Source organism: Molothrus aeneus, chromosome 1 (assembly GCF_037042795.1).
Source record: "Molothrus aeneus isolate 106 chromosome 1, BPBGC_Maene_1.0, whole genome shotgun sequence".
Taxonomy (NCBI): Eukaryota; Metazoa; Chordata; class Aves; order Passeriformes; family Icteridae; genus Molothrus; species Molothrus aeneus.
In genome coordinates this window covers 121,057,463-121,076,674 of record NC_089646.1, presented here as the reverse complement: position 1 = coordinate 121,076,674, position 19,212 = coordinate 121,057,463, and the positions used below count along the sequence as shown (strand labels likewise).

Below are 19,212 nucleotides of genomic sequence, written 5' to 3'. Positions count from 1 at the left end.
ACCATGGTTATTTTAAGGTTAAACAAAGCTTGTATTTTAATGAGCAGCTTTATATAACATCAGTTTGTTTAAGGTCATGTAGACAAGATCTTTTGACTGAAAGACATTGTGTAATGACAGAACATTTTTTCATGTCTGAATATTGCAGTAGCTGGTGACTTAGAAATACCATGGATAGCTGTGTTAAGTAAGTAATGATTGCAGCTTGGTATTTCAAGCCAAGATTGTGTGTAGACAATTGCAGAGAACATAATGGCCATACTATTTGCCTATTCAATTGTCTGACTGACCTTTTCTGAGTTCCTACTGAGGTAATGAAATTTGAAAATATTCTAGTATATAAATAGCCTTTTACACTGAGTGGGGTAAAAAACCATAATTTCTTATTATTATAATATTTACATTTTTCAGTCTTGTTATTGAAGTAGTTATTTGGTTTTGTAAATTCTCTCTTTTTTCTTTTTTTATGTCATTAGATTTGTAATGGGCCATATTTTAGGGCCTGTTGAGAACCTGCCAGTTCTAGGGAGTAATTATTGTGTTTGAGTATCCCCCATACCTCTTAAATTCTTGTCCATTTTAATGTACAAAATTGTGAAATCAGGATTAGATCCAGTTCTAACTTTTCCTTCTTAGAGCCTTACTACAAATTTTTTCCTTGTACTTTATGGACCACATTATAACAAGGCTTAATTCAATGTGACTACAGATAGCATAATCTGAAAGAAAGCTTTTTGATGATTATCTATCAAGTATTTTATTCCGTTCCAAAAATACTGATTATTTCCTTATGAACAGTCTTTTCTTCATCTGGTGATGGGTTGTCTCAGATACTAGGGTGCTAAACTTAATTCATGAGCATATCATATACAGAATTATACCATTGTTTACTCTGCATCATTGCACAAGACATGAAAACTCCTTTGTGCCATGTCCCATATCACTGATTGTAGTGCAGGGAAGAGCATGTGCTCTTCAGCAGGGTCAGGGGAAGTCATATTGCAGCTGGCACTGCTTCTGACACATGAACAAGTACAGCTTTTTTGTAGGATAAGCAAAAATTTGGGGAGAAAACTGTATTATCCAAGAAAGAATATAGTTGTGGTTTAGACCAAATATAAATGTGAAAAGTTAGTGAGTGCCTCTGAACCAGAGAAGTCATTGAGTGAAGGCAGAGGAAGAGTATCCCTACACTACTGATTAAATATAGAAAAGTAGCACTGACATACATATGTATATATGCAGCTTGACAACACAAGCCTGATTCTGTAGGCCATCTTGTGGAGTTGAATGTTAAAATTGAAATCTCAACTTATAATGTTTTCTGCTCTTCCTGAGAGAAACAGAAAATTGGAAATAGGACACCAGTGGTACCTGTGTAGGCTCTAATAGCTGTGAGTGTGCAGGCAATGCTGTCATCACTCTGAACTTTTCTTAATTTAGTAGCCCACTGCTGTGGGTAACTTGTCACTGTTCCTGTATCAGCAAATTCCATTTTTGCAGAGTCTTATTACATTGAGGCTTGTTCAGTAATATTGTCAGTTGTTGTTCTTCACCCCATTACCCATGCAGACAGTTTTCTAATGGTTAGTTTTGTTTATCCAAACTCTAGAAAGTGGAGGACCCATTTGTAGAAATGTCCCCCTGTCTTCCCAGCCAAGGGGGCACTGAAGAGAAAGGGTTGGGGGTAAAAATAATATCTCTCAAACAGAGATTTTAAAGATTGTCTCTATTATGGATGCTGTGAAAAAAGGTACAATCAAAGCACTGAGATGACATTTCCAGGGCAAGGCTTGTGAGGGTTTGTTGGGCCATCTTATATCTGATTCACACATTTACCTTGGAGTCCAAGCTATTTTGCTATTATCTGGTATGTGACAGCAAAAGTAGACCATGGAAGATGAAGAAATTTATTCTTAGGTAAGAAAGGTCTTTGGTGTGTTTTCATAGACTTCAGAAGATTGTGAGAGACTGCAAACAATTACTGCCAATGATGAGTAAGACATGTTTTTTTAATATTAGTGATTACATTGCATAGCTAGCCTGCATATTTTTGTAACACATTTGCCCACAGGTTTAAATAATATAAATGGAAATTATTTTAACATGTTTCATAAATGTGCCTCAAAGTTAATGTCCACCAGAAGGTGCAGTGTTGTTCATCTATTATAGATCCTGGGACTCCTCTAATAATTATGATTCTTCCTGGGGAGTATGGTGAAGCTTGTATGGGATAAATATTTAATGGACCCAAAAGTCTAAGTTTTTTTCTTAGCTGAAAAGTAAAGATGAATTAAAATGTTTGTCTTTATGCATTGTTCTTCTGCAATGCATAAAGGTGTTAGAGGATAGTATTACTCTTTCCCCTGCTTTTTAATCAACTGATTGTTAGAGGACAAAGTAAGATAATTTCTCAAGGGTTCTTTTGTTCTTGCACTTAATCTCTGTTGTTGTTGTTTTATCCCTTGTCATTTGATAACTCTACTACTGTAACTAAATATATTTATACACTTTCCTATAATACAGCAGAGTTGAAGTAAGCAGGTAACAGTGAGGAATGATATATAAAATAATCTCAGTAATACATTAAAAATAAATAATGAATTACAATTAATGTATGTTTTATAGAAGTTTTTAAAGAGACCAAGTTTTTATTGGCCTTTTAAAACATGTTTGTAAGAAGCTTCATGAAACATAGGCCCTGAATATAAAAAGTTAATATCTTGCAACTACATTAATGTAATGTCTAGAATATTACATTACTTTGTTTCCAGAGATAATCAATGATAGTAATATAATATCTGCCTCTCAGAGCCAATGTATGATTTAAATTAATTATTGCTTATAAAGCACTTTGAAGTCTTTAGCAGTAAGGTGTTGCAAAGTGTAAAAGTACTATTATTAATTTAACATCACCATTAAAGTCAGTACTTTAAGAGCATTTGCTATACTCTGCTCAATATCTTTCTATTCATCATATGCTGCATATTAGTTATTTTAACATTTAGAAAGCTTAGTAATCTGGAAGTATTCCAAACCATTGTTCCAGACAGCAGTTAGATATTTGGGTGGATCATGTAAAAACAGTGAAATGGCTGAGAAAGCATGTAAAATGTTTGTTTTAAGTAATATTACATCAATGGAACAGACATCTGCAGCACTGGACTTGATTTTAAACTTCTTTAAACTTTTTTTCAAGTTAACATTGTACTATGTTTTTCTAAAATTTATTAGGGGGGCTAATATCATGTTATTTCTAAACAAGTAGACTGTTTTATCTTTTGTTCAGTTTACATTTCTGTTTCTGAAATATTCGTGGGAAATCAGATTTACAGTGGGCAGTTCTTAGGAGGTGGTGGACACCTGCCACTCAGTATTTTTACTGCTGTTTGGTTTTGTAACCTAACGTCAACTATCAAGATCTGTATTATCTGTTTTTTTCAATTTTCATTAATCTTACATCTTGTGTAAGACTTTAAAATCCAGGCAGAGGTAGGCCTTGGAGGTTACAGCCTCAGGAAAAGTGTGTCAAGTCTCTCTTCTCATATAGTGATTATGTGCCATAAAATAATGCTGTGTATTTACACAGTTGTTAATCTATTAGATTATGTTTGAAATTGTCCCAGACGGAGAAAAAGAAATTTTAGGGATCCTATCCTCCATCTTCCCCAGCAGCATTGTCTTGAATTTGTGCTTAGCTCAGGAACTCGGTGTACTCCCTTTGGAGCCAGTTCTAAACTAGGTAAAAGCAACCTGAATGTTCCAACCAGGATCCAACCAGACTCCCCAGCCCTATGGAGGTAGGTGGAGAGAGCAATCACGTGAATAACAGATATATCTTTGTAAATTATATAAGCAGATGTTCCAGATTTCTAAAAGCAATATGAATTTAAAAGCCAAATGTACGAGTAAATCAATTAAAAGATTCACCTGTAAGCAGTTTGCTGAGTCGGCACTGAGGAAGTTCCATTTTCACCATGTAGTTGAAAATGAGGATATTAATTACAGGTAATATTTTCTGAGTCTTCTTGCGGTAGACATTTTATTTAAAAGTACTACTTGCACTTCTAGGATTAAAGGAATCTTTCCTAGGTACTGGAAATTAATTTCCTCCTCTTCTTTGAATTTATTCTTTAATTTAATATGTATTAATTTAATATGTACTGCAAATGAATTAAACATTGAACCCTTTGATTTCTCTTGGGATTACTAAATCAGTTAACAAACAGGTTTATTATCCCTAGCATGAAATGCCATATGGCTCAGGTTCACTCATATTATATGCTAAAAGATTAAAGTATGTTCTTAATATGAAATTACACATTTCAAGCTCAATTTCTGATGCATTAATAATAAGAAAAAGGTTTCCCTCTAGTATCAGCCAAGTGGTTATTTGTGTTTCCAAAAAATGCTTCAATGTGTAAGAAAACCTGCAAACTTCAGACTTAATTCTGCACATTTCCATGCACAGGACTATCAGCAAAACTGATCAAGTATGTATTTCTGTTTCCAAGCAGGTTTAGGGTTGAGATATTTTCTGAAAAGGTATTCAAAATGTTTAAATGTAGATAAATTATCCCTAATTTACATCTCACTGGAAATATTTAGAATTTATTCACATAAATAAATCTAGCTTTTTCAATGTTCACCTTAACTCCTGTTGTGTTGCGGTGCAATGTAAAAGCCTGTCCATGCCAGCTCATTCCCCAGGTGTGCCAATAACCTCTCTCCCTTGCCTCCCCCTGCCCCTGCTGACTGCTGTTCGCCAGTCACACGATGCCCTTTCTGCAATGCCAAGATTGATGGACAGCAGTCAGCAGGGGGCAAGGGGAGGGGAAGGGAGAGGTTATTGGCACACCTGGGGAAAGAACCGGGATGGACAGGCTATTACATCGCACCGCAACACTGTTGATATTAAGTAGGACACATATATGCTTTCCTTTTTCAGTATAAATGTTCTCAAAGGCAAGTAACTATTTGAAAACTATAGGATAAAAACTATAGAATATGCAGCTAAATAAATAAATAAATAAATTCCTTTCCACTGCAGAGCAGTCAGTCACATTAGAATCATTAGCACAGTAACACTGGCTGCAGGGTAATTTAAGATTTTTTAGCCCCAGGCTGCTGTTGTGATTCAGGAAACTCTTTAAGCCAGCACTCAAGGCAATGCTGCTACTGCAAGGAACCACACTGCCCTTCCAACAATGCTAATGACAGAGGGTAGAAGAAATGAACAATTCCCACGGAAACCCCCTGAGAACAGCCAATACCTCCAGCACCTCATTCTCATGGATGTCCCTACATGGGCCTACAGGTGCTGGTGCTGGCAAGAGAGTAGCTGGGGAGTACAAACACCAGCTGTAGGTGGGAGAAAAAAACTAAACTACTTCTGGTGGCAACAGTGCTGATATAGACTAGTTTCAATTATTTGTGAAAAAATAGCCTAAATTATTGTATCAGATAGGAGGTAGAAGAATGTAGGGAAATAATGATTGTGCTACTATTTTGAAGTAACATCTGTTCCTCATGGTTTGTAGGTCTCCAAACATTTTTTGTTCATATTGTGTGTTCTATGCTAGCCACAGTTTAGTTTTAAAGTTAAGGTTTGTACCATTTTAAAAGAGTTGGGGAAGAGGAAGAAGAGGGCCCCTTCAGATCTGCTTTGTTTCTAAATGTATTAGGTGACTTCATTTACAGTTACTGTAAAAAAAAAAATTACTGCTTCTAAATTCTTACTTTGTTTTTCACTGTAAAATATGCTAATGAAAATTGTCTACATGTCAAACCCATTCTAAAGTAATGAGAATGATCTTTGGTTTTGTTTTCAGCACCAAAGGGAATACTCCATCTCTCTCCTGACGTATATCAAGAGATGGAAGCAAGCCGCAACAAATCAGCCCCTGGTACCACTGTAAGCTATATGCCATCCAAAGAAATGAGCCAGACTTCTAGCTCTTTCTTCAGCATATCTCCTACCACAAATAGCACGGCCACCATTGCCAGGGAACTTCTCATGAATGGAACGTCCCCAACTGCCGAAGCCATAGGTCTAAAAGGAATATCTCCTGCTTCCCCCTGTTCTACAGTGCAGCCTTCAAAACAGCTGGAATATTTGGCAAGGATTCAAGGCTTTCAGGTATGGGAGGGGGAAAATGAAGCTCTTCAGCCAGAATCGTAGCGTTGCCATCAAGGTTTCACTCTTGCCCTCTTGAATGAGGGCATGCATGTAACTTATCTTGTAAAATTAGCTGGTGTCTGAGGCAGTTTCTGGGTCCAGGAGATACAGATTTCCACCTTACATTTATCTTACTGCAGGCCATCTTTCTCTCTTATGTCTCTTCTCCTTAAATAATTACAGGCTTAAATTATGCTTTTAACTTGCACTTCTTTGAGAGTCTTCACCTCTTGGTTTCTCCCTTCGACTCTGATCCAGAAGCTACTGATGCATCACCTTACCTTGGCATTTGTCTTCTAGGCCAGGTCATTCAAGTAGTTTCTTTGCTTCCCACCCTTCACTTCTTAAATGTAACCTGATGTTTCAGTTTAGGAATGGTTCTATCCAATTTAGTGTCCCACTGACTCTCTCCAAATCACTGCCACTCACTCACTCTCCCCTTCCCACTCCCATCTCTCCTTGTGGTGGGCTGGAGAGGAGAATTGGAAACAAAAAAGGTAAATGTCTTGGTTTGTGATACGAACAATTTACTAGAAACAGCAATGGGATAAGGAAAAGAACAGTAACAGCAACAATGCAAATGACAGAAGAAATGAACAATTCCCATGGAAACCCCCTGAGAACAGCTAATACCTGACCACGCCCTCTGCCATGCTTACTCACCTGGAAGAGACTCCCTTCCCCAGACATGGCAATGACATGAGGTGGTATAGAATAACGTCCAGGTCCTAGCCATGGCCCCTCCCGGCACTTGCAAAAATTAACCCTGTCCTGGCCAGAACCAGGACATTATCCACCCCTTGTTCTATACCATCGTGCATGCCCAGATCCTACACATTCCAGTTACATATATGTATATGCAAGCAGAGGTATCATTTCCCTAGTCAATGGCTGTTCCTCCAAGATGTCTGCTGAGTTCGCTTAGTCCATGGCTGTGGGTTCTATCCATTGATGTCGCAATAGGACACAGAATGAATGACACGCACAAGCTGAAATGTCCAAGGTAAAAAGAAGGAAGTTTATTTTCAAACTCCAATATTTATAGACTTTCAAAAGTGATCATGGATTGGAGGATGAAAATGCCACCTCTCCAGCCACACTGGTCAACCCAACAGTCCATCAAATTTCTTCTCCTCCAGAAAGGAATACAAAACAATCATTATTTACATGAAAAGTGTGTGAGAAATTCCATTACAAAAATGTAAACATCAGAAGGCTTAGAAGAACTTAGAAGAACAGGGCGAAACATCATAGATGTCTTCCAGGTCAGGAAGGCTGATGTGCTGTTGGCTGGTTGCAGGCTGCATCACGAGTTCACTACTGGTGCATCTGGAGCAGTCCATACTCCTTGTCCATCACAGTTACAGCATACAGTGTCATTCAGCAACCAATGTTACACAATTCAACAGCACAGACTGTTCTCACCCAAAAATCTAAATCCCTGGAGATAGTTCATGATGATTTCCAAGATCCCTGAGCTTTTGGGGTTTCCTATTCAAGCTGACTGTATGATTAGCACAGTTCACTCTATGTAGCATTAATGGCATGACATGTGGAAGAGACTTGCTCTTGAAACACACAGCCCAGCACTGGCAGTCAGGGGGCCAGAAGAAGCTGTGCTTCAGTGCCAGTCACTTCTCTAACAGCTTGAACCCCTTTTTGGAAGGCCAGTATCCCTTTTTCAGTTGTGTAGCAGGCCTTGGATCCTTTGTATCCACAACTCCAGAATCCCAGGAGTCATCCTCCAGTGTCCCCTGGTACTTTTTGGCAGAGACTCCAGGAAGGATCATTCTCCCTTCCTGCAGTATAGAGAGCACAGTTTTCACGTCTTGTCCTGTCCTGTCTGACCCAAGAGCTATTGCATTAACAATCTCTTCCTTATTTTGTTCAAAAGCTTGTTTTTCAGGACCCTTCTTAAAATAATTCATCTTCTGCATCATAAGATATAGAGGGCTTTCAATCTGATCGAGCTCTGGAATATGCATTCTCCAAAAGCCCACAGCTCCTAGGAAAACCTGTATTTGCTTCTTGATGGTTGGTGGGGACATAGATGCTATTTTGTTGACCATGGCCATTAGAATCTGATGACATCCATCTTACCATTTTATTCCTAAAGCCTGGATTTCCTGGCAGGTCCCTTGACCTTAGTTTGCTTTAAGGCAAAACCAGCCTTCAAGAGGATTTGGATTATCTTCTCTTTCTCAAAAACTTCCTCTGCTTGGTTGCCCCACACAATGATGTCATCAATATATTGCAAGTGTTATGAAGCCTCACTCTCTTCCAGTGCAGTCTGGATCATTCCATGGCAAATGGTGGGAATGTGCTTCCACCCCTGGGCAGCTGGTTCCAGGTGTACTGAATGTCAGTTTGGGTCCTTGAAATACCCACTCCTGAGGCAGTCTATGCCAAGGATGCACAAGGCCTCTGGCCCATGACAATGGGGTGGTTTTTCCATTCATTCCTGCAAGACCCCAGAACTCACTTGACAAGTCTTTTAAAAGGGCTTGCAGGTTTTTTTATGTACCCTGAATTAGATGCAAAGGAGAAATACCAACACGGTGTTCTCAAGAGATGAAAACAACAAAAACTTTACGGACAAATTTCAGAAAATCAGAGAACTTAAGCAAAAGTTTAGAGCAACATTCAATCAACATAAAACATTTTGCCAAGCCTTAACTTAGCAAACTCCAAGCCTGATCAACTTAGCAAACTCCAACTAATCCAAGTTTAAGTTACTCAAACTTTGAGAAGAAGGCATTATAAGAAGGAGAGGAAAGAGAAAGAGAGAAAATATGCAGAAAAGAATGAATACAGCTACCACTTCTTGCTTCCAGTGGTCTTCCAGCTGATATAAAATCCAAGGGAAGGTAGGGTCAAGATATGTGCTTGCCTGGTGTCCTGGCTTAAGTACCCTTTGGCTCTCCTGGGCCTTTCCTCCAGGTGAGACTTCTGGTCTGGCAGCCACTCAGGAGCTGGGTTAGGGCTTCAGAGATGGGATGAGGAGCATTGCCTCCAGTGTGCCTGTAATTGGCAGTCACTATGGGGCTGGGATGCAGGCTTTAGAGGATGAGGTTTGTGGAGCAGGGCACTGCCCCACCAGGGCAAGGCCCAACCTGCCCCTTTGCCCACATGCACCTCCAAAATATTTTAAGCAAGCAATCTCCTCCAGTCTCTCACAATACCCAGTCAGGTTCAGTACATCTTCCAGTACAGGCAGCTCTTGGGATCTCCTGTCACCCCCGAAACAGATTCTGCCCCTACTTATCTTGGTAGCATGAGAGTACATGGTGCACTGGTGTCAAGTAAAGCCTTAAACTCCTGTGGGTCTGGTGTGCCAAGCCATCAGATCCACACAATCCAAGAGATCTGATTGCCCCTTTCCTCCACCTTGCTGGAGTCAGGACCCTTCCAGTTCTGGTCATGGTATTTGTTGCTCACAAATTTGAACTGAGGGTACTTCAAGTGGATTCAAGCAACATCAGCCCTCTTGTTCTGTCTGAGTATTTGTCTGCTGGAAACTGGAGTAGCATTTATCCTTGAAGGATTTTCTGTGGTGGTGGTTCTTCCTCTCACATCATGTACCCATGCTGCTAGGGCACGGGTGGGTTTTCCATTCCACTTCCTCATGTCCTTTCTATGGTCATGCAAGTAAAACCACAGGCTACCTTGTGGTGTGCACCCTCTCTCTCAAGCAGGGGGCCCTTGCTACCAATAGAAAGGACTCTGGTCCATACTGGCGGGCCATGGGACCATGGCCATGTCCTCTCTAGCTTGTTCAGGTCTTTCAGATCTGTCTGCCATCTTGGACAGTCTTGCACAGCTGAGGTGCAGGTTGGCAGGGAGGTAAAAACATGATCTTCATATTTCCAGAGTCAGGTAGTCACCTGAAGCACTGTTTGTTCTCCTTTCATTGCCATTAACGTCAATGGCGTATGATGATGGCGTGCTCTGCACAAACTTCCACCACATGGACTGTGTGTACACTGGACCTCATCTGGAGCTACAGAGAGCTGCTCTTTAAAGTACCTCTAGCACAGCTAATGCTCTCAGGTACTTTTCTCAATGGCATTCCACCTGCTTGGACACACTGTTAGATCATCCTTGAGAGAACGCCCTTCCCTCTGCTTGACAGGAGTCACTTCCAGAAGCTGAGAGTTTCTGTCCTCTTCCCAATCTCTTTGTCAATACCTGCATCCTGTGACAGGGATTCCAGTTGCTTGGCTTTATTACAACCTAGTTTCATACTGTGGGACACAATGTCCCAGCAGAGGAGCAGCCAGGTCACCAGGGGCTTGCCTGGCTGGTGGCTGATGTATTTTTGCTCACCTGGTGTAGTGGTCAGATGCCAAGCACCCACCAGAGCCACTCTCTCCTCTGCAGCTGGAAGGGGGAGAGAAAATATAATGAAGGATCCATGAGTTGAAGTAAGGATTGGAGAGATCATTCATCAAATACCATCATGGGCAAAACAGGTACTCCCCAATGCTTATCAATTTAGAGATATGCATTGAATTTATTACTAACAAAATCAGAGCAGGATAATGAAAAATACAATAAGAACCTTGAAAACACCTTCCCCCTGTTAGAAATGAACTAACTTGTAGATACAATTAAATGGGGACAAACTTTTGTCAAACTAAAAGAAAACTGTTTATTAGTAATGATTTAACTAATTTAACATATTCTTAACATATTAAGAACATACTGATTTAACTGAGCCAAGTGTGTACCTCTCTCCCCTAGAGCTGAGCACACACACCCTCCAACAGAATGGTTACAAAATATACCTTTTCCCATCTAGGGGGTGGTCCCTGACCCTCTTCCCATTGGCAGGGTACTCGGGGATTGACGTTATCTCCTGACTGCCTACTTTTCTGTCTCTTCCCCTCTCATCCTACTTTCTTTTAGTCGGGTCTTCAACTCTGCCCCTCTCCCAGCTCACAGCAACACCCAACAAACCAACCAGAACAAATCCAAACCACAAACAACACCACACAGAACCAACAACTTTCACTTAACAACCTTTTGGCTTCAGCAAAATATTACCTCATCTCTCATACCCTCACCCCTCCTTCCTTTCCCACTGACAGCAAAGGGACAGGGGAAAGGGGGTTTGGTCAGTTCATCACCTGTGGCTTCTCCCACTGCCCAGAGAGAGGAGTTGTTCCCCTGCTGCGCTGTGGGGTCCCTCCCACAGGAGACTCTTCTTCATGAACTTCCCCAACATGAGTCTATCTCATGAGCTGCAGTCCTCCCCAAACTGCTGCAGTGTGACTCCATCCCATGGGGAACAGTCCATGCCCAAGCTGCTGCAGCATGGGTGACTGTTCCATGGGGTGCAGTCCTTCAAGGCCAGGCTGCTCCAGTATAGGAACAGGGCCCCTCCCTCCACAGGTCTCCCATGGAGTCACAGCCTCCTCTCAGGCACCCACCTGCTCCAGGGTGGGGCTCCTCCTCAGGCTGCAGGCAAATCCCTGCATCCCTGTGGATCTCCATGGGCTGCAGGGGCACAGCTGCTTCACCATGGCCATCATGGGCAGAGGAATCCCAGCTCTGGTGCCTGGAGCTCCTCCTGCTCCTCATTCTGCACTGCCCTTGCTGTCTGCAGAGCTTTTCTTACATGTTCTCACTCCATCCTTTTCCAGCCACAATTTCAACTGCACAACAGTTTTTTATTTATCTTTCTTCTTAAGTATGTTTTCTCTGAGGTATTACCACCATTTCTAATTGGCCCAGCCTTGGCCAGAGGCACATCAATTTTCGGAACTGCCAGGGATTGGCTCTGCTGGACATGGAGAGAACTTCTGGCAACTTCTGACAGAAGCCACCCTTGTAGCCCCTCTCTCCCAGCCCCCCCCAAAACCTAGGCCATGCAAACTCAATACAGCTGGGAATAGGGATCAGGTGATTATCTCTGGCCCTGCCTCTTCCTCCGTTGTGAGGGCTCTACTTCCTCTTTATCCTTCACTAACTGAGCTGATTTGAATTTCTTCTCCTTTATTGGGGCAACTACTACTGGCACAGGTGATTCCTTGGGTTCAACTGCAAATCAGGCCACAGTGCCTGTAGGTCTGTTTTCTTCCTCTTTCCCCTGAGGGTGCTGTCTAGTATTGAACTGTGTCCAGTAAAGAGTAGCCAGGCCCAGCACACTACAATAAGTTGCCCCTTTCTTGAGTTGCTACAGCATGCTCCTTGCAAATATTCTGTCACTTTAGCAAGATCCTGTAGTTGTTCGGGGATGAACTTCCAAACCCCTGGAGCAGAAGATTTAAAAAAAAAACTGCTTCATTTTTTGCCACATTTCATGCCACTCATGACTATCCATCCTTGGGGCAGATCTCTGAATGAACTTCCTAGAAATCTGTTTCTTGACTCTAGACATGGTGTGGACTGAGACAGTGAATCTTAGCCACAAGAACATGCTTTCCTCAACATCCAAGGGAAATTCAAAATTCTCAAAAGCTGTTGTAACAGCTGAAGGAGGAGAAGTAGATGAAAGACTGGGGAAAATAATCTTCCCCTGTTCCCCTACAGACTGAGTGTGATTATTAATTGACTCCCAAAGACAGTGCCTAAGTAAAGGTAGGAGAGCAGCACTGAATACACTTTCAAAATTATGCTCGTTGCCCTTGATCAGTCATAGACTGATATCCCATAATACAGCAAAAAAGCAACTCCAATCCTTCTCCCTGCTCTGAAAAAGAACATCACAAGGACCACATAGGGGAATATAGGGGAATATGTGAATGAAGGATTAGGTACCACAACCACATGAACAGACCAAGCAGCATTGTGACCAGTGGCTCTGGAGTTAATGCAACAAATGCTTAGATTGAATTTGTTTCCAAGCTGTTCTGGACAGATCTGTTGTTACCTCAACCCTTGATGCCACACACTGGGTGCCCAGTAAGGCTGTAGTGATTTAGGAATGGTACTCCCCAATTTAGTGCTCCCACTGAGACTCTCCAAACCACATGCCACTCGCTTGCTCCTCCCTCCCCCTCCTCCCACCCCTTAAACTGGAGGGAGAGGAAAATTGGAAGCACAAAAGTCAAAGATCACAGGTTGAGATAAGAACAACTTATTGGAAACAGCCATGAGATAAGAATTTGACCAATATTGGTGACAGAGAGTACAAGAATCACACAGAACCCCCCCACCAATGGACAATACCCAGCCACTCCCTCTGCCGCACTACTTGACCAGAAGGGTCCCCTTTCTCCCCTGAAGAGACTCCCTCCCTGCAGCAGTGATGTGAGGTGTTAGAGAATAACCTCCAGGTCCTAGTCATGCCTCCTCCTGGCTACTGTAAAAGTTAACCCTTTCCTGGCTGGAACCAGGACACCTGGGAATGGTGTTTTGTTCAGAAGGTACAGCCTAGAAGCCAAGCTGGTGTCAGAGCAATGCAGAATGTTTTTGCCATCATAGTCAATACTAGAGAATGTAAGATGAAACATGCTGGGTCAGTGCCTGAGTCCTTGAACACTGTATCCAGCAATGCCAAGTACCCTATATTTCATAGGACAGTGGCAACCTCTGTAGTACATCCAGTCATTTCTGTGGTGTGGAAGTTAGGAAGAGGAAGCCTCTTCCCTATCCCATTACATGCAGAATTACACATGTGTATGGATAGTGGCTCATTTTACAGTGTTGAACTGTTCAGAGATATATGTAGAAATATACTTTTTCCTGTCACAGGTTTTTGTTTTGAGTTTTTGTTTTGTCTGGAGTTTTTTCCCTTTTCAGAATTGTGAATTTGCTTCATTTGAAGAGTTGGTTTTGTATGCTTTAGCATATGTAATTTGATCATGTAACTGAATTCTAAAAATGGGAGGTTCCTTTTGCATGCCTGATAATGAACTTTTTTGTCCCATGTAATTTACAAGGTATGCAGTTGTTGAGTGACTTTAAAAAAGCTGCTAGAATTCAAGAAATAGTGTCAGATGTTTTGTTGGTATACGCAGCATAGTAAAATTACTTTTTCTTACATCAGATATCACCAGTTGTGAATTTGACCTAACACTGTTTTTGTCTAAAATGTACATTCAGCTTTCTTTTGGTCTTCATTTTTGAAATGTCATTTTTGCTTCATTCATTTGAATGTCTCTTAATGAAAGAAACAGTAATAGCCTCAGCTTCACTGTAGTAGAGTTAAGCTGCTAATAGGAATTCAGTTTTCCTGAGTTCCATTTATTACCTGCCTGCAGTAGAAAAAGATTAATTCTGATGAAAAGAAATTCAATCCATGAAGTTTTCACTGCTCACTTTCACATCTTGTCAGATTGCTTGTGTCTCCTAGTAATGGTTTATTTTCATAGAACCGATGCACAATTTATGTTACTGTTTTGGGTCCTCCTTGCCTAAAGTATGTGGTTACTGTAAAATGATTAGTTGTGTTTGTCCTGGGTTTTTTTTTCTCATGCTTTGATTCTAGATGCTTTTGTAGAAACTGTTTTTAAAGGGTCTTACCTTGAGCCAAAAAATATAGTCCTTTTCATCCTTGAACCAGACTACTACTTTTTGCTTGGCCCTAATACAAAGCAAGGAATTTGGTACGGAATCTTGATTATTAACATCTATCCACTGTGTATGTAACTGCTGGTTTTACATCATCTTAGCATGCTTTTTAACACCTCACTTCAATAAGCCTGGTATTGATGTGAAACTCTGCCACTGCTGGATGGCTGAGCTGAGGTGGAGCAGTGAACAGAATCTCTGTGGGAAATGGCTCAGTGGCCTGTCAGGTGCATATCACAGGTCTCTTCACCATTTCAGCCTAGAAAGCTCTTTGTGTTTTAGAGTTTAAAAGCCGATGTCTTTACAGGTTAACTTTCTCAGGCATATTTACTAAAGGAGAAGACTACTGCATTTCCAAACAGCTAGCTTGTTTCATGTTTCCTGAATGACCCAAAATGATTTTTAAATTGTTAGCATGTATTTGTATTCTGGTCCAGATGATAACCATAGTTTTTGTCTTTCATTGAAGAGCGTATACATTCTGTTCTGTTACAATGTATTTTTTGAATTTTTTAAAAAAATCAATAAATACTCATATGATGTTTCATTTGTAAATGTAAACAATGTTATTTGCTTATTTGAATGGTTTTCTTCAGCTGCTTTAGCTGCAGGGGATATGTCTTTAAAACACATTTATTTAACTTAAGTTCTTCTAAACTGTTTGTATATGATCTCAGCTATGTTCTATTGTAAGCCCTTAATATTAAGTTATTGGAACCAATGTATAGTTAAGTAGTAAAAAATTGCATTTTCATTCTTTATGATTTATTATTCTAAAGACATTTGTAATTGATAAGCAGCAGCTCAGTGTTACTGAAGAACAGGTGTTTAGCTTGGATACTTTCAAAGGTCAGGCTTCAAATTACCTGTGATAATTAAACACAAATTCTTCAAGCAAGCCTTTACAAACTCTGAATAAAGCATTTTAGTGCTTGCTTCGTACTTATGAATGCCATCTACCCAGTTAATTGTTTTGCAGACTTTGCCTGGAAATGGTTTAAAGGAAAATTCAGCTTTGGTAAAATTGTTATTTTTAAGTGACTATGTGGTATTTTGGCCATTGTTCTGTAACCAGACTAGGAAAGTTACAGTTATTTCTGCTGACCATTTAAGTGCCGTAAATTATTCAGAGAATTTGTTTAAATGGAAACATTTAGAGAAGCTGTTTGCACATGTATAACTTGAGCCTCCAGTTTTTACTGAAGCGAAACACAAGTTGCAGGTAGTCCAGTAGGAAATTCCACTGTGAATTTCCACAAAGCAAAGATCATAAAAAATGTAAAATGCCAGGGTTGAGTGCCCACAATCAGTCCCAGTACGTGGCTGTAGACATATTTGGCTTGCTACATTGGCAGGGCTTGGAGGTCTTAACTTTTCCTCCGTAGTGGCTCCATAACAAAACCTCACACAGGATATAGTTTCTGTGTGATTTTCTCCTTTGATTGCAATGGCTACACAATTTTCTTTTCCCCTCCACATTTGTTTACTCGTTAACTGTTCCATTTTATACATGGATACTTCAGTGTTTTATTGTGTGGCATTTCTAAATGTTTCTCCTTTCCCCAATGGCACACATTTCTGAAGGGTTGCACGCACAGGAGAGGTCCTGCTGGATGCTCTAGAGTCAGGTTTACTTGTGGCTCATACATTCCAGTGCATGGGTTTGAATTGTTGGCAGGACTAGACTGAAATTAAACTTCTACACTTGTATTAGGGTTGACACTGAGCTCAAACATTTTCCTACAGTGGCCTTAAACAAAACAAAACCCTTTGTGGAGGTTGGATTTGGAAATCAGTGTAGGAGTGCTTGGATCTCACTACTGAGGTATGCATGTGAGGAGAATTTCAGGGAAATTCTACCCTTAGTGGATTTCAAGGAAAGACCTGTAGTTTTGGTCTGATCTGTACATAATTGATGATTTGTCTGAGCAGGTCAGATTTTTAAAAAGGACCTAAATACCATTTTCAAAATTGACACAGGCCCTATGCTTGCTAATAGGAAGTCATTTAAAGCTGTAAAATAATCTGAAAAGGTAGAAGCTGTTTGGGATTTACATATACACCTGTGCAGATTAGGTACCTTACCTCCACTTCACTAGTTGGGGCACCCTACATACTGTTTTGCAAACTTGGGCTGTTTATTGGTTTGATGGGAAGGGAAGGGTTCTGTGCACTGAATCTTTTATAATGAAGATAGTTGTAGTTATTGTGTTAGCTGCCAGAGAGAGTGTATTTTCAAAGCTCCCTGCAAATGAATGAATCAAAAGGTATGTTTTAGCAAATCTCCAGATAAAGCCAAAGAGAGAAAGTGCAGCAAGTGCTAAAAACAAGAATGTAAATCCAGATGATACCGTTCTGTCCTTGAATGTGTTGGCAGTGGACACAGTTTGTGGCCACTTTCAGCTTGGGACTGGAATCCCAAAAAATGGGCTAGTGCTGAAGAATACAAAAGTCCCATCACTTGTTCAAAGTAGAAAACCCAAATAATAATTAAGCATTTGAAATTACAGCATCAGGCTTCTTGGCATCATTAATGTAAAACAGATTTAAAAGCTATGTCCATAAAATGTTTTCAGATAAATGGTTCTTTGAAGATCCTATCTCCAAAAATTGGGAAAAAATAAGATATTAAAAAGTGAAAATGTTTGCATGATTGTGTTAGAGAAGAATACTTTTGAAATAAGACTGTTAAAGACAGTATTTATTTGCCCACATTTGAAGTCAAGACCCCCTATAATTCTATGTATGTAACCGTACATCTAACCCCTTCCCTCCCCACACCCCCAGAACCACTGGGGACTTCTTTCCCAGCAGGATTGACCAGACTGCAAATATTAGTGAAATTATTCTAAAATAGCAGTGTACAGTCAGTCCCAGAGGGAACTGTGATCAGCTGATTTGCCTTTGTGTTAACATTCAGAGGGTAGTGGGAATTATTGAACTTATATTAAAAATATAATGACAACTTATTTTAACTCCCTTCAAGTAGCTTGAGAGTGACTTTGCTGCCATATATTATCAATACCTGCTTCTGTAAAGCAAGCAGTGGAGTTGGGCTTCTGTTTCCTGTCCTGGTGCCTGAGATCTTAGTCAGGTGTACTATCACTGTTCCTGCTCATTGGTCAGATCAGTTTTTGTAAAATGATGTTGTGCTCTGTCTTCACCAGAAGTATTAAAGCCTGGCTTTTGGCAGAAGGGTATTATCTCCTGTGTGCTTGTACTGTGCCACTTGTAATGGCCAGTACAATAATCTCAACAGCAATGTTTGTGTCTTACCCTCAGGGAGTATAAACACCTTTAGAAATGGTTGACAAAGCCCTCATTATCTCAGTTTCTGTGTCTTCTGAAAGCTGTGGGGATTTTTTCTAATGGGAAGTTTGCACTTTCACCAATTACCAAACTATTGCCTGATGTTCCAATTACTATAGGCTTTTGTTGTGGGTTAACTCTGGTGGGCAGCTTAAGCCGCACACAGCTGCTCACTCTCTCCCCCCTGGTGGGATAAGGGAAAGAATCAGAAGGGCATGAGTGATAAAACTCAGGAGTTGAGATGAAGACAAAAGCTATGTGTGCAAGCAAAGCAAAACAAGGAATTCATTCACCACTTCCTGTGGGCAGGCAGATGTTCAGGCACCTCCTGAAAGCAGGGCTCCATCACATGTGATGGTGACTTGGGAACACAAGGGCCATAATGCTGAATGTCCCCCTCCTCCTGTCCCCAGTTTTTATCACTGAGCAGGATATCACTGGGATGTCCCTTTGGTCAGTTGGGGTCAGCTGTCCTGGCTGTATCCCCTCCCTGCTCCTTGTGCACCCCCAGACTGCTCACTGATGGGTAGGGGTGAGGAGCAGAGATGGCCTTGGTGCTGTGCAAACCCTGCTCAGCAACAGCTGAACTACCAGTATGTTATCAACAGTGTTTTGGTCACAAATCCAAAACTTAGCACTGTACATGCTTTTATGAAGCAAATTAGCTCCATCCCAGAAAAAAACCCGTGCAATCCACCCTTTATTCCATACTATTGACACTGTACTCAGGTCCCACATTATCCAATAGATTCTCCCTCATTAACCACCTCCTCTTACCCATCCTGGAATATATACATGGAAATTGTTACCTTAGTCGGGATCACCCCTTTAAAAGTCCACAAAGTGTCCATTGAGTCCATTTAGTCCATGTGTATTCAATCTGTTATTCAATCTGTATTCAATCAGTTCACTCAGGACAGGAGAGGTGGTGTGATCCATGGAGTTACTGTTCACCAAAGACAGCTCAGGTTGGGTCGCTGCTGTACTTTCACATCTTGTGAGGCTTGTTCTCCATTGGTTCAGATGGTTCCTGCTGTGCTAATTTCCATAGCATGCTACTCACATCCTGGGTTACAAAAGTCTAAAGGTATTCCTGTGACAGTCTCCACTGCTGGTTCCTTTGGGCCAGATTATAAGGTTTAACAGCAAAACATAATAGGGTTTGCAGCAAACTCCTCCCTTTGCTCCTTGCCTGGCTAGCAACGAGG

The 19,212-nt window shown here is 40.8% G+C and overlaps 1 protein-coding gene across 2 annotated transcripts in view; it reads left to right on the top strand.

Annotated features, from left to right (window-relative positions):
• STAU2 (staufen double-stranded RNA binding protein 2) overlaps positions 1–19,212 on the top strand; it is a 171,090-nt gene that overhangs the window by 79,788 nt on the left and 72,090 nt on the right. For both annotated transcript variants that reach the window (XM_066563927.1, XM_066563919.1), the window contains exon 12: positions 5,832–6,139. In XM_066563927.1, the coding sequence (XP_066420024.1) occupies positions 5,832–6,139 (308 nt within the window). The remainder of the gene's footprint in view (positions 1–5,831; positions 6,140–19,212) is intronic.